We start from the raw sequence: 23,605 nt of genomic DNA, 5'->3' as shown, positions 1-23,605 counted from the left end.
TTATAAACTTTTCTACATTGAAATTAAATAGAAGAACCTCTGAAGAGCAATTCAAGACATAGCAAGCTCAAGGGACAGCGTAATTTTGCTTTAATTCTACAGCATGTTTTCTTCAGGAAGGAAAGGAAAAAGAGATGTAGTAATAGAGATGATAGACACTAGCTTGTTTTGCTGAAACCAGAGGGAAGAAGTGATTGTAATAACCCATAAATACTGTAGAATGAGAGAACTAATGAGACCATTGATGCAAAAATTATTTTCTCCAAGGAAGAGGGATTGTGAGGCAGCAAGGAGGGAAAAGAAGAGGTTATGTATGTAATTTAGGGGTTTCTGCTGAGGAAACATGAGTGAACTCACTTTGGATTTATTTAGAATATTTGCGTAAAAGAAGATTTGATTTTGGCTGCTCCAGAAACTACCAGAAACAGGAAAGAGTGCTAGAACTGGGATAAACCACGGTGACTCATTACTCTTCTTTGTTGCTATTAGGCATCAGAGATAGATGTTTTGTTGATTTTAATTATTAAAAATTAGATAAGCTAGAATATGAATACATTGGCTCCATTGGTCAAGGAGCTAACTCTTGGATAAAATAGCTATTTAATGAAATTTCTTTAGAGGATAACATGATACCTCAAAGAAGACTATTTGCGAAACAAAAATTATGTTGAATTCATTTACTGCCTCAAAAATGGTTATTTTCAATGAATATTGGAGTGATATCTGAATGTAAAAGTTTACTAATATCTAATGCTTGTAGTAGTTTTTTTTAGTAGAAGTATGTCAAAAGCGATAAAGGCTGATACTGTTTATTGAGGCTTATGTGTCATATCGTGTTGCATGAGTGTGTGAAGAAACCTCCAGAAAGCTAAACTAGGGGATACCAGAAATGTTGAAAATTATTACACCACATGGGTGTGAGTAATAATGAATATTATGCACGAGTATTCAGCAAACATATATCCAAGCTGATCTATTCAGGACCTTTCCCCTGCAGAGACATGAAGTATACATTCAACTGAAGTGTCATTGTAATTGTGTACCTTCTCAGTTGTCGGGCAAGTTACAGAGCCTGATGAATATTTGTAGTACAATGGTATAAATTCTTCTGATGTGTTGCATGAAAGACATGCGGGAATAGTTCCACCTGCTTTGACATTGATTCCCAGGTGTATGAGTTGCTCCTCTGATTTTAGATCGGTGAGTGTATGTTTCATGAAGCCTGTATTTCTGTTCTCCTCAGTGTATTTCTGTCATGTTCCTGTTCCAAAACACAAAGTATGAAACATCAAAGCCTACGCTAATACAGGCAGGGGGATAAAGCTTGATGCTAACACTGCACGAATGTATGGTTAACTTTATCGTATTTACATATCATTGATTATATAACCCTTTTTCTTTTCAGTGTCTTCTGTGAAACAACCAGCCTCGAAGGTAATTACACTCTCATTTATATTTTTAATTATTAACTCTATATATAGTCTATGAAATATACTTAATGTATTGATTATTTTGTTTCAAATCCCATTCAGGCTCCAAGTGACAAGAAAACATCTGTTGCAGTTATAGCCAGAGAAGTAAAGGATGGAGACCAATCGGGGACAGGTAATTTTGCAATACACATGTAATGTCATGTTCCCTCAAGACTGAAGAGAACTTCTATTTTCTGAACAAATCAGCGGAAGGCTCAGTTAAGCTGCACATTCTGATTGAGCAGGCCTGGGATTCTGCATTCGTAACAATTTCTCGGTTGACGTTGATGCTGCTGGTCCTTGGCCTTGATCTGAGTAGTAAGATTATAGACTTCCCTACATTGAAATTGGGAAGAAGAACAATTAAAGAGCAGTTGAAGACATATCAGACTCAGGGGAAAGCATAATTTTACTTTAGTTCTACAGCATGTTTTCATCAAGAAGGCAAAGAGAAGGAGATGAAGTAATAGAAACTATAGGCATCAGACCATATTGCCAAAACCAGAGGGAAGAAGTGATGGTAATAACCCGTAAACACCGTAGAACAAGAACTGAGGACACCACTGATGGAGTAATTACTTTCCTCAAGGAAGAGAGATTGTGAGGCAGGAAGGAGGGAAAAGAAGAAGGTATTTATGCAGTTTTGGGGATTCTGCTGAGGAAACCTGAGTGAACTCCCTTCAGATGCATTTAGAATATTTGCATAAAAGAAGATTTGACTGTGGCTGCTCCAGGAACTACTGGAAGCAGAAAGAGTGCTGGAATTGAGATAAACCACACTGACTCATTGCTCCTCTTTATTACTGTTAGCTAACAGAGAGATGTATTTTTTTGTTTTAGCTATAAAAATGAGATATACTTGAATATGAATACATTGTCTTTGTTGTTCAAGGAGCTAACTCTTGGAAGCCTGATTTCCTGTTTTCTTCTCTGTGTTCCTGTCATGTTGCTGTCCCAAGACAGAAAGTATAAAACATCAAAGCCTACACTAATACAGGCAGGAAAATACAGGTTGATGCTAACACTGCATCAATGTATGGATATCTTTATCATATTTACATATGATTTATTATGTATCCCTTTCTCTTTTCAGTGTCTTCTCAGAGAAAATGGACCTGGAAGGTAATTACACTCTCATTTGTATTTTGAACTATTAACTGTATAGTCTGTGAAATATACTTTATGTGCTGATTATTTTGCTTCAAATCCCATTCAGGTTACACGTAAAAAGAAAGACCCTGTTTCGAATACAGCCACAGAAAAAAAGGATGGATCAAAATCTGAGACAGGTAATTCTGCAAAACGCATTTAATGTCATGTTCACTCAGGATAAAAGGGAACTTCCCTTCCCAAATAAATCAGCAGGGGGCTCATTGAAAGTGTACATTGTGATTCAGGAAGCCTGAGATTCTGCATTTGTAATAAGTTATTTAGCACCAGTGATGCTGCTGGTCCTTGTCCATGATCTGAGTAGTACGATTATAAACTTTTCTACATTGAAATTAAATAGAAGAACCTCTGAAGAGCAATTCAAGACATAGCAAGCTCAAGGGACAGCATAATTTTGCTTTAATTCTACAGCATGTTTTCTTCAGGAAGGAAAGGAAAAAGAGATGTAGTAATTAATAGGGATGATAGACACTAGGTTGTTTTGCTGAAACCGGAGGGAAGAAGTGATTGTAATAACCCATAAACACTGTAGAATGAGAGAACTAATGAGACCATTGATGCAAAAATTATTTTCTCCAAGGAAGAGGGATTGTGAGGCAGCAAGGAGGGAAAAGAAGAGGTTATGTATGTAATTTAGGGGTTTCTGCTGCGGAAACGTGAGTGAACTCACTTTGGATTTATTTAGAATATTTGCGTAAAAGAAGATTTGATTTTGGCTGCTCCAGAAACTACCAGAAACAGGAAAGAGTGCTAGAACTGGGATAAACCTCCGTGACTCATTACTCTTCTTTGTTGCTATTAGGCATCAGAGATAGATGTTTTGTTGATTTTAATTATTAAAAATAAGATAAGCTAGAGTATGAATACATTGGCCCCATTGGTCAAGGAGCTAACTCTTGGATAAAATAGCTATTTAATGAAATTTCTTTAGAGGATAACATGATACCTCAAAGAAGACTATTTTAGAAGCAAAAATTATGTTGAATTCATTTACTGCCTCCAAAAATGGTTATTTTCAATGAATATTGGAGTGATATCTGAATGTAAAACTTATTAATATCCAATGCTTGTAGTAGTTTTTTTTAGTAGAAGTATGTCAAAACTGATAAAGGCTGATACTGTTTATTGAGGCTTATGTGTCATATCGTGTTGCATGAGTGTGTGAAGAAACTTCCAGAAAGCTAAACTAGGGGATACCAGAAATGTTGAAAATTATTACACCACATGGGTGTGAGTAATAATGAATATTATGTACGAGTATTCAGCAAACATATATCCAAGCTAATCTATTCAGGACCTTTCCCCTGCAGAGACATGAAGTATACATTCAACTGAAGTGTTATTGTAATTGTGTACCTTCTCAGTTGTCGGGCAAGTTACAGAGCCTGATGAATATTTGTAGTACAATGGTATAAATTCTTCTGATGTGTTGCATGAAAGACATGCGGGAATAGTACCTCCTGCTTTGACATTGATTCCCAGGTGTATGAGTTGCTCCTCTGATTTTAGATCGGTGAGTGTATGTTTCATGAAGCCTGTATTTCTGTTCTCCTCAGTGTATTTCTGTCATGTTCCTGTTCCAAAACACAAAGTATGAAACATCAAAGCCTACGCTAATACAGGCAGGGGGATAAAGCTTGATGCTAACACTGCACGAATGTATGGTTAACTTTATCGTATTTACATATCATTGATTATATAACCCTTTTTCTTTTCAGTGTCTTCTGTGAAACAACCAGCCTCGAAGGTAATTACACTCTCATTTATATTTTTAATTATCAACTCTATATATAGTCTATGAAATATACTTAATGTATTGATTATTTTGTTTCAAATCCCATTCAGGCTCCAAGTGACAAGAAAACATCTGTTGCAGTTATAGCCAGCGAAGTAAAGGATGGAGACCAATCGGGGACAGGTAATTTTGCAATACACATTTAATGTCGTGTTCCCTCAAGACTGAAGAGAACCTCTATTTTTTGAACAAGTCAGCGGAAGGCTCAGTGAAGCCGCACATTCTGATTGAGGAGGCCTGGGATTCTGCATTAGTAATAATTTCTTGGTTGACGCTGATGCTGCTGGTCCTTGGCCTTGATCTGAGTAGTAAGATTATAGACTTCCCTACATTGAAATTGGGAAGAAGAACCATTAAAGAGCAGTTGAAGGCATACCAGACTCAGGGGACAGCATAATTTTTCTTTAGTTCTGCAGCATGTTTTCATCAAGAGGGGAAAGAGAAGGAGATGAAATAATAGAAATTATAGGCCTCAGACGATATTGCCAAAACAGAGGGAAGAAGTGATCATAATAACCCATAAACACTGTAGAACAAGAACTAAGGACACCACTGATGGAGTAATTACTTTCCTTATGGAAGAGAGATTGTGAGGTAGGAAAGAGGGAAAAGGAGAAGTTATTCATGTAATTTTGAGGATTCTGCTGAGGAAACCTGAGTGAACTCCCTTCAGATGAATTTAGAATATTTGCATTAAAGAAGATTGGATTTTGGCTTCTCTGGGAACTACTGGAGGCAGGAAAGTGTGTTAGAAATGAGATAAACCACCCTGACTCATTACTTTTCTACGTTACTATTAGGCATCAGAGATATATGTTTTGTTGATATTATTCAAATGGGATAAACATGAATATGCATACTTAGTCTTCTTTTTTCAAAGAGCTAGCTTTTTGATAAAAAAGTAATTTATGAAAATGCTTTAGAGAACAACATTATACTTCAAACCAGAACTTTTTAAAAATAATAATGTTGAATTCATTAATTGACTCTTAAAGTAGTTATTTCAATGAATATGGGATTGATTTCTAAATGTAAAGCTTCCTCACATCTAATGCTTGTAGTAACTTTATTTTGTATATGTATGTCAAATTTAATAATTTATCATACTTTTTTGTGAGGTTTAGGTATTATGTCTTCTTGCCACGAGTGGATTAAGAAACTTTCTAAAGGCTATACTAGAGGATGCCAGAAATGTAGTCACATTATTACACCACATGGATATGAGAAATAAAGAATATTATATAGTAGAATTCACCAAACATATATGTAAGTTGATCAATTCAGGATACTTCCACTGAGAAGTTATGAAGTGTACATTCAACTAAAGTGTCATTGTCATTTTGTACCTGCTTAATTATCAGGCAGGTCAAAAAGCATGATGAATATTTGTTGTATAATGGTATAAATCCTTCCAATGTCTTGCATGAAAAACATACGAGAGCCTTTACCATCTGCTTTGACATTGATTCCCAGGTGTATGTGTTGCCTCTCTGATATTACATCACATTGGTCCTCATTACTCAGCATATCCACATTGATAATAACAAGTTTTTATTGTAGTAATAGACATATGAAAATATTATTACTTTTGAAATTGGAAGTTTATATTTTGTGATACCTTTATATCTATTTTCTTCTGTGTATTTCTGTCATGATCCTGTTTCAAGACACAAAGTGTCAAACATCTAAGCATCCAGTAATACAGGCAGGAGGATACAGCTTGGTGCTAATACTACATGAATTCATGGACACCTTTATTATATTTACATATGATTGATTACGTATCCCTTTTGATTTCAGTGTATTCTCAGAAACAGCTGGACTTAAAGGTAATTACCCTCTCATTTATATTTTGAACTATTAACTGTATAGTCTATGAAATATATTTTATGTATTGATTATTTTGTTTTACATCCCATTCAGGCTACAATTGACAAGAAAGATTCTGTTTTGAATATAGCCACAGAAATAAAGGATGGGCAAAAATCTGAGACAGGTAATTTTGCAATTCACAATTAATGTCATGTTTACTCAAGATAGAAGAGAATGCCTTTTCCCCAAAATAAATGAGTGGGTGGCTCATTGAAGCTGTACATTCTGATTCAGCAGGGCTGAGATTCTTGGGAGATGTTGGTGCTGCTGTTCCTTGGCCATGATCTAAATAGTAAGATTATAGACCTTTCTACATTGTAATTGGAAAGAAGAGCCATCAGAGAGCAGTTCAAGATGTAACAGTCTCAGCGGCAGCATAATTTGCTTTACATCTACAGCTATGTTTTCATAAACAGAGAAAGGAGAAAGAGATGAAGTAAAAGAAATTGTAGGCACCAGATAGTATTGCTAGAATTAGAGGGAAGAAGTGATCATAATGACACATGAACATTGTAGAATGAGAACTAAGGAAATCAGTGATGTAGTAATTATTTTCCTCAAGAAAGAGGAAATGTGAGTCAGGAAGGAGGGAAAAAAAGAAGTTATTTATTTAATTTTGGGATATCTGGTGAGGAAACCTGAATGAACTCATTTCACATTCATTTTGAATATTTACATATAAGAAGATTTGATTTTGGCTGCTCCAGGAATGACTTGAAGCAAGAAAAAGTGCTATAATTGGCATTAACCACCCTGACTTATTACTCTTCTATATTACTCTTAGGCATCAGAAATACATGTTTTGTTGATTTTAGTTATACAAATTAGATAAATTTGAATATGAATATATTGTCTTCGTTGTTCAGGGAGCTAACTCTTGGATAAAATAGCTATTTAATGAAAATTCCTTAGAGAATAACATGATACTTTAAACAAGACTATTTTAGAAACAACAATAATGTTGAATTTATTAATTGACTTTTAAAATTTTTTTTTCAATGAATATTGGAATGATTTTCGAATGTAAAAGCTTGTTAATAACTAATCTGTGTAGGAGTTTTATTTTGTAGAAATATGTCAAAATCGATAATTAACGATACTTTTTCTTGAGACTTTTATATTATACCTGGTTGTCATGAGTGGATGAAGAAACTTTCAGAAAGGCTAAACTACAGGATATAAGAAATGTAGGCACATTATTACACCACATGGGTATGAAAAATAATGAATATTATCTGCTAAGATTCACTAAACATATATCCAGGCTGATCAATTGAGGACATTTCCACTGAAGAGTCATGAAGTGTACATTCAATCGAAGTGTCATTGTGATTGTGTATCTTTTCAGTTATCAGGCAAGTTAAAGAGCATGATGAATGTTTGTAGTATAATGGTATAAATTCTTCTGATATCTTTCATGAAAGACATTCGGGAGTATGTACCACCTGCTTTGACATTGATTCCCAGGTGTATGAGTTGCTCCTCTGATTTTAGATCACATTGGTCCTCATCACTCAGCATATCCACATTGATATTGATACTTTTTATTTTGGTAATATACATATGATGCATAATATCTCTTTGTAATTTTATAACTGTATATTCTGTGGAAGCCTGTATTCCTATTTTCTTCAGTATATTTCCTCATGTTCCTGTCCCAAAGACATAATCTATAAAACATCAAATTCTACACTAGTACTGTTACGGGAATCAGGAGACCAGAGAGACCAATTGGTGGAACAGGAAGATTTCATTAAGGTGTGCACCAGTTCAACAGATTTGCATTCAAAGGCTGAGCTCTGAACAAAGACAAGGCTTGACTTTTTTTTTTTTTTTTTTTTGAGTTGGAGTTTCACTCTTGTTACCCAGGTTGGAGTGCAATGGCTTGATCTCGGCTCACCGCAACCTCTGCCTCCTGGGTTCAGGCAATTCTCCCTGCCTCAGCCTCCTGAGTAGCTGGGATTACAGGCACGTGCCACCATGCCCAGCTAATTTTTTGTATTTTTAGTAGAGACGGGGTTTCACCATGTTGACTAGGATGGTCTCGATCTCTTGACCTCGTGATCCACCTGCCTCGGCCTCCCAAAGTGCTGGGATTACAGGCGTGAGCCACCACGCCTGGTCCAGGGCTTGACTTTTATACACAAAATACAAGAGCAGAACAAAGGCAGTTTATCAAGCAATGACGGGCCTATAACTCAGGCTTACATACGACTTTTGCTATGTGACCTAGATGGCTGTTATCTAGGTTGCTGAAGAGCCTCACACAAGCTTATCTTGCATCCTTTGCTATGGCACCTAGATGGCTGCAATCCAGACTTGCTCAGACGTATCTCATGACCTTCACTGTGCTGCTTAGATGAAAAACAGAAAACTTGCAGTTATTAGCTATAGAGAACAAGAATACAAGAATCTATAAACTCATAAAACTTGCAGAGCAGGGTACAGTTCCACAGGATGGGGAAGGACTCAGGGAAGTTTGCTTATACCAAAGGCAAGGAGGAAAATTTGTTTTTCTGCCCTCATCTCCTGCTTCAGTACAGGCAGGAGGATACAGCTTGATGCTAACACTGCATTAATGTATGGTTGGCTTTATCATAGTTACATATGATTGATTATATATCCATTTTTCTTTTCAGTGTCTTCTCAGAAACAACCGGCCTGGAAGGTAATGACTCTTTCATTTATATGTTGAATTACTAATTATATAATCTATGAAGTATATATTATTTATTGATTATTTTGTTTCTCATTCCATTCAGGCTATAAGTAAAAAGAAAGTTTCTCTTTCAAATATTGCCACAGGAATAACGGTTGTTGAAAAATCTGGAGCAGGTAATTTAGCAATAGATATTTAATGTCATGTGCACTAAAGATAGAAGAGGGCTTCCCACCCCTGAATAAATCAGCACGGGGCTCTTTGAAAATGCACATTCTGATTCAGCAGGCCTGAGATTCTGCATTTCTAGTACGTTCTCAGGTGATGCTGATGCTGCTGGTCCTTGGCCATGATCTGAATAGCCAGGTTATAGACTTCTGTACATTGAAATCAGGAAGAAGAACTATTGGAAAGCAGTTCAAGACATAAAAGGATCAGGAGACAGCATAATTTTGCTCTTATTTCATAGCATGTTTCATTGGAGAGGGGAAGGAGAAAGAGTTGAAGTAATAGAAATTATAGATGTCTGATGGTACTGCTAAAACCAGAGGGAAGAAGTTGTCATAATAATCCTTAAACTCTGTAGAATGAGAAGCAATGTGACCACTGATGTAATTATTTTCATCAAGAAAGAGGGATTACAAGGCAGGAAAGAGGGGAAGGAATAAGTTTTTTAGGTAATTTTGGGGCTTCTGCTGAGGAAACCTGGGTGAACTCACTTCAGATGTATTTAGAATATTTGCCTACCAGATTTGATTTCTGGCTTCTCCAATGACTACTGGAATCTGGAAGGAGTGTAGAATTGGGATAAACCACAGTGACTCATTATTCCTGTTTATTACTATCAGACATCAGAGATATATTTTTTATTAGTTATTCAGATGAGTTAAAATTTAATATGAAAGCATTAGGTTTTTTGCTAGCTTTTTTATTAAAATAGCTATTTAATGAAAATTCTTTATAGATTAAAGTGATACTCCAAACTAGACTAATTTTAGAAAAAAGTAATGTTGAATGCATTAACTGAATCCTAAAATGGTTACTTTCAATGAATATTGTACTGATTTCCAAATATAAAAAGTTATTAATAGCTAATGCCTACAGCAATTCCATTTTGTATAAGTATGTATAATTTATTGTACTTTTTGATGGGGTTTATATATTTTATCTTCTTGCCATGAGTGGATGAAGAAACTTTCAGAAGGCTAAACTAGAGGATACAAGAAATGTAGGCACATTATTACACCACATGGTTATGATAAATAAGGAATATTATCTACTAGGATTCACCAAACATATATCCAAATGGCTCAATTCAGAACACTTCCACTGAAGAGATGTGAAGTATACACTCAACTGAAGTGTCATTGTTATTGTGTATCTTCTTAGTTATTGGGCAAGTGAAAGAGCATGATGAATGTTTGTAGCATAATGGTATAAATCCTTCTGATGTCTTGCATGAAAGATGTGCAGGAGTATGTACCACCTGCTTTGACATTGATTTCCAGGTGTATGAGTTGCTCCTCTGATTTTAGATCACATTTCTCTTATTAGCTTATCCACATTGATAGCAATACTTTCTTTTATTGACAGACATGGTGCATAATCTCACTTTTTAACTTGTAAGTATATGTTTTTTGAAGGCGGTATTCTCATTTTCTTCAGTGTATTTCTGTCATGTTACTGTCTCAAAGAAATAAACTAGAAAAACATGAAATCCTACACTAACACAAGCAAGAGTATTTAGTTTGATGCTAACACTCCATGAACGTATGGTTGGCCTTACCGTATTCACATATGATTGGTTATATATATATTTTTTTGCTTGTTAGAATATCCTGAAAATCTTCCCACCTTGAAGGTAATTACTCTTATATTTATATATTTAATTATTAACATCATATCCTATACAACATACATCATGTGCTAATCATTTTATTTTAAAACCCATTCAGGTTACAACTGAAAATAACGATTCTGTTCTGAATATAGCCATCAAAATGAAGGATGTACAAACATCCTTGCCAGGTAAACTTTGCAATGCAAATTTAACTCTGGAAAGGAGTACATTAATCTATTTGTAATGCTCATAGTCTTTTCATTCTCAATTTTTTTTTTTTTTAAGTTTTTTTTCAGGATTTCATATAAATAATATAGCTGTTATCTTTTTTATGTTTTTAAAAATCAGATTTACACACATAAGGAAAGTATATTTTTAAAATATAAGGTTTTGTGTTGTTTTTTGAAAGGGAATTTCGCTCTTGTTTTCCAGGCTGGAGTGCAATGGCATAATCTTGCAACCTCTGCCTCCTGGGTTCAAGGGATTCTCCTGCCTCAGCCTCCTGAGTAGCTGGGATTAGAGGCATGCACAACCATGCCTGGCTAATTTTGTATTTTTAGTAAAGATGGGGTTTCTCCATGTTGGTCAGGCTGGTCTTGAACTCCTGACCTCAGGCGATCCGTCTGCCTTGGCTTCCCAAAGTGCTGGGATTACAGGAGTTAGCCACCACACATGACCTGAAAAATAAGGGTGTATTCAGATGTTTCTACTTTTACATTTGGATACTCTGAAGTTTTTGATTTGGAATTTCAATAGTTTTTAGCAATTTAAAGAGATCAATTTTGATACTCTAAAATATTTGTTTTGCTTTAAAAGTCAATTCGAAGTATAGTTTTTATCTAATGAAATATTTTACTTGGTAACATATTTAACTTTTATAGGTTCTGGTCTGTTTTGTTACCCTTATTATATTAAGCCAATCAGATGTTTTGATTAGCACAGTGTGTGTCTGTGTATGTGTGTGTGTTACTTTATATATATATTTTTGTTTTTAATTTTAATGTGTAAATTGTATGTGCTTATGTTTATGGAATAAATGGGATATTTTGATAGAGGCATACAATGTGTAATAATCACATCATGGTTAATGGGTTATCCATCACCTCAAGCATTCACAATTTCTTTGTGCTGTCTTTTAATTTTTACTCCCTCAGTAATGCTAAAATGTACAAGTTATTGCTGACTGTAGTCATGTTTTTGTACTATAAAATGCTACATTTTATTTATTGTATCTAACTATAGTTCATACTTATTAAGCATCCTCATTTCCTACCACCCTCAAACCCTTCCTATACTGTGGTAACATTGATTTTATTCTCCATCTCCATGAGTTGTTTTTTTTTTTTTTTAAAATGTTGCAAATTCCTTTACTGTTATCTTCCCCACCACCAGGATCACGTAGGGTCCAGTCTTTTTACTCCCTAACCCCTTTCCTGAAAAAGGTGCTACCTCCTTCCCAGATAGATGAGAGAGGGCAGGACTTCAGGCTGGATTCACCATTAGGCTCTCCCTCCCGCAGCCTGGAGCAAGGGAGGGAGGGGAGGTGATGGCCAGAGACGGATGGATGGGTGGTGGGCTGAGAAGAGGAAACTAGGAAGGGCAATTCCAGGCTCAGCCCTGTCCCTCCAGCTTTGCCTCTGGGTGTAGGGAAACAGACATGACTGACCGGGGCGAGGGCTGTGCCCAGGTGGGCCATGGCCACGCATCAGGTAGTCCAATAAACACCGTGGACTCCCAGCAAGGCTGCTGCCTGCTGTTTTGAGGCTGCTGTGGTTGCAGACTCCCCACTAGCCTTGGCTCCCTGTCAACAAGCCGAGGGTGGGAGCAGGAGGGAGGAGCAGCCCCTGCCTTAGAGGCCTCACAGGCTGCACCAAGAGAGCAGCCAGCCTGGGGCTGGGGCTGCCAGGGCTGGATCAGCCAGGGTGGCTGATCCAAACGTCATAGATGCTTTTATTGGGTGGCACCCCCTGGAAGAGGGTATCTAGATCCCAGAGCAGCCCTGGGGGCCCTCGGGTTTCAGAGATCACACCTCAGTAGGCAGGGCTGGTTGACGGTGGACACGGGACAGGAGGTGGGCGGTGGTGCCAAGGGCATTACATTGGGAGTGTAGATAGGCAAATAGGAGGTAGGCAGCTGCCCCCAGAGGGAGGCCCTGTGTCCCCCACTGGACAGCCCCCCAGGAACTGAGGTGCCCTGTAGTAAGTGGAGAGGCCAGGCCCTAGGCTCTGGGGAGACGGTGGAGAGCCCGATGGCTCCCCCCTGGGAAGCCTCCCCCTCCACTCTTGTGGAGCCCGGAAGGGGGCAGAGGGGCCACAGAGGCCTCTCAGAGGAGGGCAGGAGTGGGATGGGCACGGCCTCTTCCCCACTATTCTCCATGCCTGTAGGAACTGGGCTGCTCTGTGAAGCTAGCCCCGGCCAGGGTGCCCCCTCCCGGGAGACCCCTAGCGGGGACTTGATGCTGAAGCCCTCGCTGGGTGGCGGCAGGGGACTGGGAGGCCGATAGGGCCGGCCGTGCAGCACGTAGGGGCCCAGGTCCTTGGCGAAGGCTCCTCTCGCACCCCCGTTCTGCCAGCGCCTGCACAGGGCCGTGTTCTGCAGCCGTAGTGCCTCGGCTGGGATCAGACACGTCGACTGCCCAAAAGTTGCCCTTGGCCTGGGGCTTTGCAGGGTCCTTGGGCACCTTGCGGAAGCATCGGTTGGAGGAAAGGTTGTGGCGAATGGAGTCTTTCCAGCCCTCGTATTCTTCCCTGAACAAAGGGAACACCGCCTGGACCTGACGGATGATGTGGGCCAGCTTCAGCCTGCGGGAGGGTGCGGCCTGAATCACCAGGGCAATCACAGCCAAGTAGGTGTAGGGGGCTTGTCATGTCGCAGGTACCTCTTCTTCCTCCTCTTAGGGGGCTGGGAGGGCGACTCTGCCTCTGGGGGCCGCAGACGGGAGCCGCTGCAGGGCCCCACACAGGACCGTAGACAGCGTGGGCAGGGGCCTGGCCCCACTCGGTCAGCAAGGCGTCGTTCTTTCCCACAAGTCTTTGTTGTTGTTTTGAGACAAGGTCTCGCTCTGTTGCCCAGGCTGGAGTACAGTAGTGTCATCTGGGCTCAGTGCAGCCTCCACCTCCTGGGCTCAAGCAATCCTCCCGCCTAAGCGTCTCGGAACTACAGGTGTGCGCCATAGCGCCCGGCTAATTTCTCAGTTTTGGGTAGGGACAAGGCCTCCCTATGTTGCCCAGGTTGGTCTCCTGGGCTCAAGCGACCCACCGGCCTCAGCCTCCTCCCAAAGTGCTGGGATCACAGACGTGAGCCACCGCGCTGGGCCTTTCCCTTAAGTCTTAAGGCACCCCTCTCCACTGGGGTCTCCTTGGTGGGGCGCTGGAGGCTCCCCGAGTTCTAACCGCTCCTCTCCGACCGCAGTGTCCCGGGCCGAAACCACCCCAAAAGCTGCCACTCATTCCGCCGGCGTCCATCCGGTTGCCCACGATGACTCGGTTTTTTCCTCTACCGTCCCAGGAGCCTTTGAGCACTCGCCGTCTCACCCAAGGCCCGAGGAGATTGCAGCCGCAGAGGGATCGCCTGGCCGCCCGCAGCCAACCCGATGAGTTCTATTTTTTAAATTTCTCACAACCACAAAGGAGTGAGAACATGTGAAGCTTTTCTTTCTTTGCCTGGATTATTTTACTTGACATAATGCCCTCCAGTTCCATCCATGTTATTCCGAATGAAAGGATTTCATTCTTTCATATGGCTGAGCAGTATATGTATCATATTTTTTAAATCCATTTGTCTGTTGATGTATACTTAGAGTGATTCCAAATTATGGCTATTGTGAGAAGTGCTGCAATAAACATGTCAGGGCAGATTTCTCTTTTATAATACTGATTTCCTTGCTTTTGAGTAGTTACCTAGCAATGGGATTGTTGGATCAAGTGGGTAGTTGTATTTTTAATTTTTTGATGACTCTCTATACTGTCCTCCATAGTGGCTGTACTAATTCACAATGCCACCTATGGTGTACAGGGGTTCCGCTTTCTCCACATCTTCACCAGCATTTCTTAATGCCTGTCAATTGGATAAAAGCCATTTTAAGTGAGGTGAGAAGATACCTCATTGTAGCTTTGATTTGCATTTCTGTGATGATTAGAGATGCTGAGAACCTTTCCATATACCTGTTTGTCATCTGATAGCAGTTCAAAACATGACAGAGTCAAAGCAGAAGTATCATTTTGCTATTATTTCTGAGCATCATTCTAGCCAGAGGGGAAGGAACAAAAATTTTGGAAATAGAAATTATACATGTAAGATACTACTGTTAAATGAAGAGGAAAGAAGGGGTGGGAATAATTCATGAAAGTTATATAGAAGTTTTGATATTAATCAAAGTAAATGTTTTTGAACTAAGAAACTTTGATTTTAATAAGAAATCTATTTTTTTATAAGATCGCAATTCCATGAAAGTACCTTAGAGATAAGCATGATATATCAAATCAAATTAATTTTAGAAACAAAAAGTTATAGCATTCATTATTTGAATAACAAAACTGATATATTCAGTGAATATTGCACTGATTTTGAAGTATAAAAAGTTATTAATAAGTCTGAAAATTAAATTTTTCATTTTTGGCTATTATTTACACATTGAAACTTATTATACACTATTTTGATGTTTTTAAAAATCTTCTTGCATAAGTGGATCAAGAAACTTTTTGACAGGGCCAAACTGTAGGATATGAGCAATGTAGACATAGTAGTAGCCCACCTGAGAATGAAAAAAAAAATGAATAGTTCTTTTGTTATTCTGTCTATCTAAGCTGAGTAATTTTAAACAGTTTCTTTGATGAGAAATAAATTATATATTTATTGGAAGTGTCCTCACAACTTTGTACTTCCTAAATAATAGGAAAAATAGTTGAAAATAATAAGTACTTGTAGCATAATGGTATAATTGAACCTGATGGATTGCATTAAAGACAGACCATAGCATCCTCCCATCAGCTTTGACACTTATTCTCTCAGGATCATGATTTGCTATTCTTATTAAAGAGTATTTTTCTCATTATCAGTCAGCATGTTTACATTGGAATAGATACAGTGTTCTATTTTAATTATAGTTAGTTGAGACATAATCTCACTTTTGAAATCTTAACTATATATATTTTTAAAGCCTATATTAAATAAAACTGTTTATCTGAGGAAAGATAGCCAGAATCAAGGAAGACTTCACGTAGCTGTCTGAGTCTTTCATCTTTTAAGAAAGATGAGAGAAATTCATCAGAATAGTTGAGGAAAATATTTAGGATATAAAGAAGAGACTGCACATTGATGAAAGTGTAAACAGTAGCAGTCATTTTGGAAATCATTAATAATGAACAGCAGGCTCAGTGTGTTGTTATAAAGCTGCTATTAAGAAGTAAAGAACAATGTACTGTTACTTTTATCTGTTTCTACCAGATTTTTACCTTTTGTTTTATTTCTGATGGTTTTGTTCATTGATGTTGGATGGATGAATTTCTGAGTGAATCTTTGACAATGTTTGTATGGCTCGAACCTGTTGACATCTAGTGCCTCCCCAAGTGGTTTGCTGAAGTTTTGGAGGATTAAAAGCATTTCTTAAAGAAGTAAATATTATACTAAAGATTAACCTTCATTTAAACTCTCAATTTATAAAATAATTTTATTTTTTATTTTTAGAAAGACTATGGCTTTTATCTAAATGTTCTGTGTAGCTCATTTTAACTAAATATATAATTTTTTTTTTTAGCAGAACAAGACTTAAAAATGGCATCAGAGGGAGAGCAAAAGAGGTTTGAAGAATATGAAAATAACCAGCCATGGGTATGTAAAAATTTAAAATCAATAGATTAGACCAAATATCTGGTTTAATCTTGTTTTCCTTGCTTTGGTAATATAGCATATTCCAAGTGAATTTACCTTTGGATTAGCCTTTTAGTATCAGTTGATTGTAATTTAATATTCCATTTAAAAAACAATTTAACTAGTCATAGAACTCAAAATAGTGTTGGAATCTATAGTAACTTATATCTAATCTTTACTCTTGGAATTGAGTTAAAAGTTCCTGATATTGTTTGCACTTCTATTTTTATAACTTCCTATTATAATAAAGAAGGTACATCAAATATTGAATTGCAATTTGAAGCAATAGAAATTATGAACAATTTAACACTGATGACCGCTTTATTGGATTCTAAAGGAGTAATTCTTGCTAGTGGTTCAAACTTTGCAGTTTTTTCTTTTATTGCCAGTCATACTAAAGTTAAGAATTTATTTTCCCTTGTGATCTCCGACTTTAGCTACTATGTTCAGGAAGAGAATGGATCATAAAGTCAACTCAGCTGTCTATCAAGAGAATCATATCTTGCAGAACGGCATCTTTGGCATTAGTGTACAAACAATAACTTCCTGCTGTATTTCAATATAGGAAATCTGTAAATATTATTAAATGTATTAAATCCACTGTCATTAGTGGACCTTAGAACTTAAGCCTATAATCTATATAAATATATAACACTGTCAATCATATTACAATACATAATTAGCATTAAAATGTAAGAATTTGCTTTTCTTACTGGTGTTGATTTTGGCTCCTAATAATTTAAAGTTTGCCTAATCATTTAGTAATGTTTGGAAAAACACTCAAGTGTACACTGTAGGTATAGTGATAAAATCTTTTTAAGTGGTGGTGCCTTTGTAGTACCACAGGTCATCTCATAATTCATTTTTGGTAAATTTAACACATAATGAATTAGTCAAGTTTAGTCCAAACAGTGACAAATGAAAGTTTCATGGTTTATGTTTTTCACCTATTTTAGGCTATTCCAAATTATTTTTCACTTCTTAGTTACAATCCAGTGATGTGGGAGTAGGTAAACATAGATTAAGAAGTTTAACATTAAATTCTAATTATTTTTTAATTTTTCTCATTTTACACTTGATTATTTAAAGTTATTTTGAAAACACACACTCAGAAAAGTCATCTGAGAAACAAAACTAGCAAATTACTCTTCCACTGTTGCATGTGCAAAAATTGTCTCAACAACTAGTAGTGAAAAAGTGTTGTGATAGAAAGGACTTCTTTATATATGCAGAACTTTCTTGTATGCAGAAGTATGAGAGAATGTGGATCAAACAAGACAAATTAGGGTGAAAAAAGCTTTAAAATTCATCACAAATAAAGCAGAGTTTGGTGAAAATTACAAAACTGCTTGTATTGAGGAAGAGTGACTACATGGTAACTCTACAGGAAGAACAAACTTAAGTAAATACCCTCAGATTTGACAAATGATTCACCTGATTGTCAGAAAAGTGATGTGTCTGGCATGTCTGTCTCTGTAGTAGTCCAGGTATTTCCTGAACAAAAATAACCCAGTCTCAAAAATGCCTTTCTATCTCATTCATACTCTGGGTCCCCAGAATACGCTTGCCAGTCACCTTCTAAGCTTTATTTAAATGGAAATTAAAGTAGACTGTGAAAATGACCACAAACCAGATACTGAACATGTTTTTAACCCAGACCAGGAAAATTGTTATAATAATACGAAAAGTACAAAAGCAAGAAATCAAGAAGTAGTTATGGTTGAAATAAAAGAAGACTAATAGGTTGTTAGGCAAATGACAAAAAAATAAGAACCAAAGTACCGCTAATTGGAAATTAAACATCAGACATATGCCTCAGTTTAGTGATTCAAAAAGCCTTTTAGATATGTGGCTTACCTGCTTCAAAAAAATGAAGCATGTGATAATAATAATAAAAAAAAAAGATCATAGTCTTTTTGTTGTTACAAACGCAACGATACAAAACCAATACAGAATTTGTTCCAGAAGCCATTATATGACAACCGTAGTGCAAGAAAAGTATAAAAGCATACAACTTTAATTAGAAAATGTGCATTATTCTCCACCACATGATGACAGAACATCAACAGTATGTCTAGAAGTGGAATTAAGTGATACATGCATAGATTTAAGAATGAGGTAAGCATATTACAAGTAAAGTAGAGTTCCTGGCTTTGGAGAAAGTTCAACTTCAAAAAGAATTAGAGGGTCACTTGATGCTGCTCTTTTTTCTCTTCACCAATTATTTGATCCATTTGAATTTTTTATTTATGAAAATTTTATTTATGAAAATCTCCTGTGTAGAATGAGGTTATCTAAATACTTATTGTATGTAGAAATAGATTGTTTCTGCAGTTGAAATGATACAAGCTCAGGAAGACATTATCCTAATCCTGGTTCCTTAATTAACTCAAGTCTCGATGTCAGTTTTCTAAATGGCATAGGGACTGGGAAACTAATTTATCCATATACCATGTGACTTTCTGAACAAGTGTCAACATAAAGGAAATTGCTAAAAAAAAAAATACTGTGTTTGTGCTAGTCGAATAATTCCCACTTCTCTACATTTAGTATATGCTATAACTATTTTGGGGACATTTTGAAACAGTGTTATTTATTTTGCAGATGAAAAACCAAATACATTTTAGGGATGACCTTGATGACATAATTCAGTCATCTCAAATAGCCTCAGAGGATGATGACTCTCTTTCCTCTAATTGTAAGAAAGTTATATTACTCATTGATCAACATGGAATGCAGTGTAAAGGTAGGATAATGCATAAATATAAGGCTTTTTCCTATTCTATAGCAGTGTATGCACACACTGCTTACCACTGTACCATAGAGTGCTGATATGTTATAAGAATGTTCATTTCAGAAATATGCCTTAAGAATGAGAACTACTGTATCTTGTACACTCTCAGCTAAAGAGCTATGATCATTTCACTGTACCTTTATCAGTGTGAATGGCACTCCCAATGTGTTTGTTTACTCTGCTTCTCTTTTGTGCCTTTACCCATTTACCCATGGTCAGGTTACCATTTCCTCCCACCTGAAATACTGTGGTAACCTTATAACTGTCCTTCCTACTATTCCACCTTCCAAAACCATGGCCTGTTCTGCAATCATAATTATATAGTTGTAAAAAATCAATACTGATCATGTTACCTGCTTGCTGAAAACTCAGCTGCCACTTATTGCAGTAAGGTACAGATCTCAATCCTCTAGCTTTGCACTGCATCATTGCATTCCTTTCTCGGTATCACAGCCAGTGCCTTAGGTGTTTGCTCCCATAATCAGTAGCTTTAGTGTGAAATAATTGATATATGATAAAGTGCACACATGTAAAAGGTACCATTTGATAAGTTTTAACAGATGTATACACTTGTGAAACTTATTACCATCAAGATAGTTAACATATATCCATCACCCACTAAAGTCTCCTCACGCCCCTTTATATTCCTGTTTTTAAAAACTGCAAAATGGTTTTCCAAAATATTTGTACTATTTTCCCTTCTCATCAGCAGCAAATGACAATTCTGCTTGCCATGTTGTCACACTACTGCTGTATTTATTTATTTTTTTAATTTTAGCCATTCTGATGAGTGTGTATTATGTATATTAATATGGGTTTAATGTACATAATCCTCATGACTAAAAATGTTGAACATCTTTCCATGCATTTATTTGCCATCTATATATCTTCTTTGGCGAACTGTCTTTTCAAATCTTTTGCCATTTAAAAAATAGGTTGATGTTTACTTACTTGTTGAATTTTAGTAATTCTGTATGTATTTGGATACTGTTACTTTTTAGCTACTTTTTTATAAGGATATTTTTCCAGTTTTGGGGTTCACCTTTCACTCACTTTGTAGTATCTTTTGAAGAGCAGAAGTTTTGATCGTGATGAAGTCCAATTTAATTGTTGAATTACAGATTTTGCATTTTGTGTCAGATGTAAAAAGTGTTTGCCTAGCGCAAGGTAACAAAGATTTTTTCCTATGCTTTATTCTAGAAATTTTATAGACTTGGGTCTTATATGTAAATCTATGCTCCATTTTCAGTTTCCTTTTGCAGATGGAGTAAGGTATGGATTCAAGTTCACTTTTTGGATATGAACATCCAATTGTTCTAGCACCATATGTTGAAAAGGCTACCCTTTCTCCACTGCATTGCCATCCTGCCTTTGTCAAACATAAGCTGGTTGCATATGTGTTATCTATTTCTGAACTCTCTGTTGAGTTTTATTAATTTCCAGGTGCTCCTCAAATTGTGGTAAACCCATTGTAAAGTCAATAGTCAAACCACCTTAAGTTGGGGATTGTCTGTGTTTGACTTTCTTTTTACAAGTTGAGCATCACTAATTTAAATATCCCAAATCTGAAATACTCTAAAACCCAAAACTTTTTGATTGCCAACATGGATGCCACAGTGGAAAAATTCCACATCTGACCTCATGTATACAAATGTTGTTTCATGCCCCTAATCATTAAGAGTCATGTTTTGCGTGCGTGTGTGTGTGTGTGTTTCTTCATGGTTCTTGTATGAATTCTAATTAAGAGACATTACATTCAGAATTATAGCACTCATAGTGATAATTTTCAGAAGACTATAACAGCTTCTTTGCCACTTAAGGAATACAGAGGGTGCAGCTGTTGGTACCTGAATGAATTCTTAAATAAGTGACTACTACCACTCTAATTTTCCTAGTTGTAACTCTGTTACAGGTTACTGACCACAAGTCCATGTTCCAGACATTCTTTGCCAACACAGATTAATTACAAGACAGCCACCCCCAAAGTCTTAGGGTGAATTGGGAAAGGGCCGGTTAAATGAGGAAACAGGCCATTCCTTGGCAAAAGTTTGCAGTTTTCTTTCCCAATACATCTTCTTTTTATTGAGAACTTCCATTTTTATCCTGTGTTCCTCCTCTGCCATCTCACACTCTCGCTCTATCTGCTGGATTTTGGCCACATGCACCTCATTCATTTGTATCAGTTGCAGTTGTAAGATGGACATTTGTTGATGGTGTTCTTCCTCATGCATCTTTTTTAAAGCACCTTCTTGAGAGGTTTTGCTCCTGTAGTTTTTATTGGCTGTTATTCTGACACGAGAGGGTTCAGGTTGAGAGGTCTCCTCACATACTGGAAAATGTATGAACTCCTTCTCATCATCGCACAGTTCTCTATTTGAAACAGCAAATGATTCTTGGGCCACCGCGTCGGGGTGGTATTCGGGCTCCTCCTGGGGGGCTCTGCAGGAAGTAGAGCTGCTCCTGAAGCATGCTGGCGATCTTCTTCCCTAGGACGTGAGTACTCAGCATCGGGCTGACGCTCCGTTTCACCTTCTCTCTCCTTTCATGGGCCGTAATTATTTTGGTCCGAGCTTTTATGTTCTCCCAGCACTTCTTCAGCTGTTTGAAATCCCGTAGGGACACGCTCAGCTGAGAGTTGTATTCGTGGGCCAGCGCCTGCCAGGTACGCTGCTTAAGGGCAATAGTTCGCGCATCACTTTCCTTACATTGCAGCACATATTTGTACTTTTCTACTAAAGCCAGCAGGATGCTCTTTTCCAATTCTGATAAGTATTTGGCAGGCTTTATAATTTCGTTGTTTTGCATTTTCCACTATATTTCTCATGGCCGCTAACTATCCGAGTCCCATCGCGGCGCGCGGAGGCGGCCGTCCGGCGCCCGACTTGCAGAGCAGGGGTCGCAGTGGCGCGACCCGAAAGCCCGCCATGCCGGCCCCCCGCCCGCGGCCGCCGTGCGCCCGGCCCGCCCTCCCCACCCACGACCCCGCCCTCCCCACCCACGACCCCGCCCCGCCCTCCCCACCCACGACCCCGCCCCGCTGCGGCCCGCCGGAAGGGGAGCCTCCTACCTGCAGCGGCGGCGCGGCGGCTGCAGCGACCGGGGGAGGGGCCGGCGAGGCGCGAGCGCGGGCGGCCTGGGCTCCTCTCTCCAAAAGTCATGTTTAAAATTACCTTCAGTCTTTGTGTATAAGGTACATATGAAAAATAAGTGTATTTTATGTTTAGATTTGGGTCCTATCCACAAGATATCTCACCATGCTTATGCAAATATTCCAAAATCCAAAATCTGAAAAACTTCTTGTCCAAAACATTTTGAATAAGGGATACTCAACCTGTACCTGTGGCATACTGTTTTGGTTAATGTTGATTTATAGTAATTCCTGAAATGATTCCTCTAATTTTGTTCTGTTTTGACAATGCTAGATCCTTTGCATTTTCACATGAACTTTAAAATCAGCTTATCAATAAAATAAAGACTGCTTGCTTGTTGGAAATTAGGTTGGGATTGTGTCATATTTGTAGATTAATTTGGGGAGAATTGACATCTTAACAATAGTGAATCTACTCCTCAATAAAGTGTGTGTCTGCTTTTATAGAGGTAATATTAAATTTTCTCAGTAATATTTTTTAGTTTTTATAGGTCTTCCCATATTTTATCAGATTTATGTGTATTTCATTTTTAATGAAGTTGTGAATTGTATTTTAGTTAGTGTAGATGTATTTGACTTTATACAAGTTGAGCAACGCTAATCTAAACATACATTTTTATAAAACTAAAAAATGTTTAAAATTTTTAATTTGATGGTTTATTGCTAGCATATAGAAATACAGTTGATTTTTCTATGTTGAATTTGTATCCTTCAATCTTGTTAAACTCACTTATTAGTTCTGGCACGTTCTTGGTAGATTTGATCAGGTTTTCTACGTAGACAAAAGGTTGTCAAACCTTTCTTTCTCAAACTACCCTTTTACTAAGGATGGTAAATATTTTAGACGTGTCAAAGGGGTCTCTTTTGCAGCTGATAAACTCTGGCATTGTGGTATGAGAGCAGCCATAGACCATCTATAAATTAATGAATACAGCTGGGTTCCAATAAAAGACAAGAAGCTGGCCCACAGGTTGGGGTTTACCCATA

The 23,605-nt window shown here is 37.6% G+C and overlaps 1 protein-coding gene and 2 pseudogenes across 2 annotated transcripts in view; 1 reads left to right on the top strand and 2 right to left on the bottom strand.

Annotated features, from left to right (window-relative positions):
* LOC105729955 (ankyrin repeat domain-containing protein 36B-like) overlaps positions 1 to 23,605 on the top strand; it is a 58,287-nt gene that overhangs the window by 12,661 nt on the left and 22,021 nt on the right. For both annotated transcript variants that reach the window (XM_064371313.1, XM_064371312.1), the window contains exons 8-21: positions 1,406 to 1,434; positions 1,533 to 1,605; positions 2,566 to 2,594; positions 2,689 to 2,761; positions 4,361 to 4,389; positions 4,488 to 4,560; positions 6,238 to 6,266; positions 6,361 to 6,433; positions 8,949 to 8,977; positions 9,072 to 9,144; positions 10,801 to 10,829; positions 10,924 to 10,996; positions 16,564 to 16,637; positions 19,281 to 19,422. In XM_064371313.1, the coding sequence (XP_064227383.1) occupies positions 1,406 to 1,434; positions 1,533 to 1,605; positions 2,566 to 2,594; positions 2,689 to 2,761; positions 4,361 to 4,389; positions 4,488 to 4,560; positions 6,238 to 6,266; positions 6,361 to 6,433; positions 8,949 to 8,977; positions 9,072 to 9,144; positions 10,801 to 10,829; positions 10,924 to 10,996; positions 16,564 to 16,637; positions 19,281 to 19,422 (828 nt within the window). The remainder of the gene's footprint in view (positions 1 to 1,405; positions 1,435 to 1,532; positions 1,606 to 2,565; positions 2,595 to 2,688; positions 2,762 to 4,360; positions 4,390 to 4,487; positions 4,561 to 6,237; positions 6,267 to 6,360; positions 6,434 to 8,948; positions 8,978 to 9,071; positions 9,145 to 10,800; positions 10,830 to 10,923; positions 10,997 to 16,563; positions 16,638 to 19,280; positions 19,423 to 23,605) is intronic.
* Positions 12,667 to 13,901, bottom strand: LOC135272748 (forkhead box protein H1-like; annotated as a pseudogene).
* LOC135272725 (myb/SANT-like DNA-binding domain-containing protein 3) lies at positions 21,281 to 22,275 on the bottom strand (annotated as a pseudogene).

Source organism: Aotus nancymaae, unplaced genomic scaffold, assembly GCF_030222135.1.
Source record: "Aotus nancymaae isolate 86718 unplaced genomic scaffold, 86718_ANA_hifiasm-v0.15.2.pri h1tg000131l, whole genome shotgun sequence".
Classification (NCBI taxonomy): Eukaryota; Metazoa; Chordata; class Mammalia; order Primates; family Aotidae; genus Aotus; species Aotus nancymaae.
This window is presented reverse-complemented; position numbering and strand designations above follow the sequence as displayed.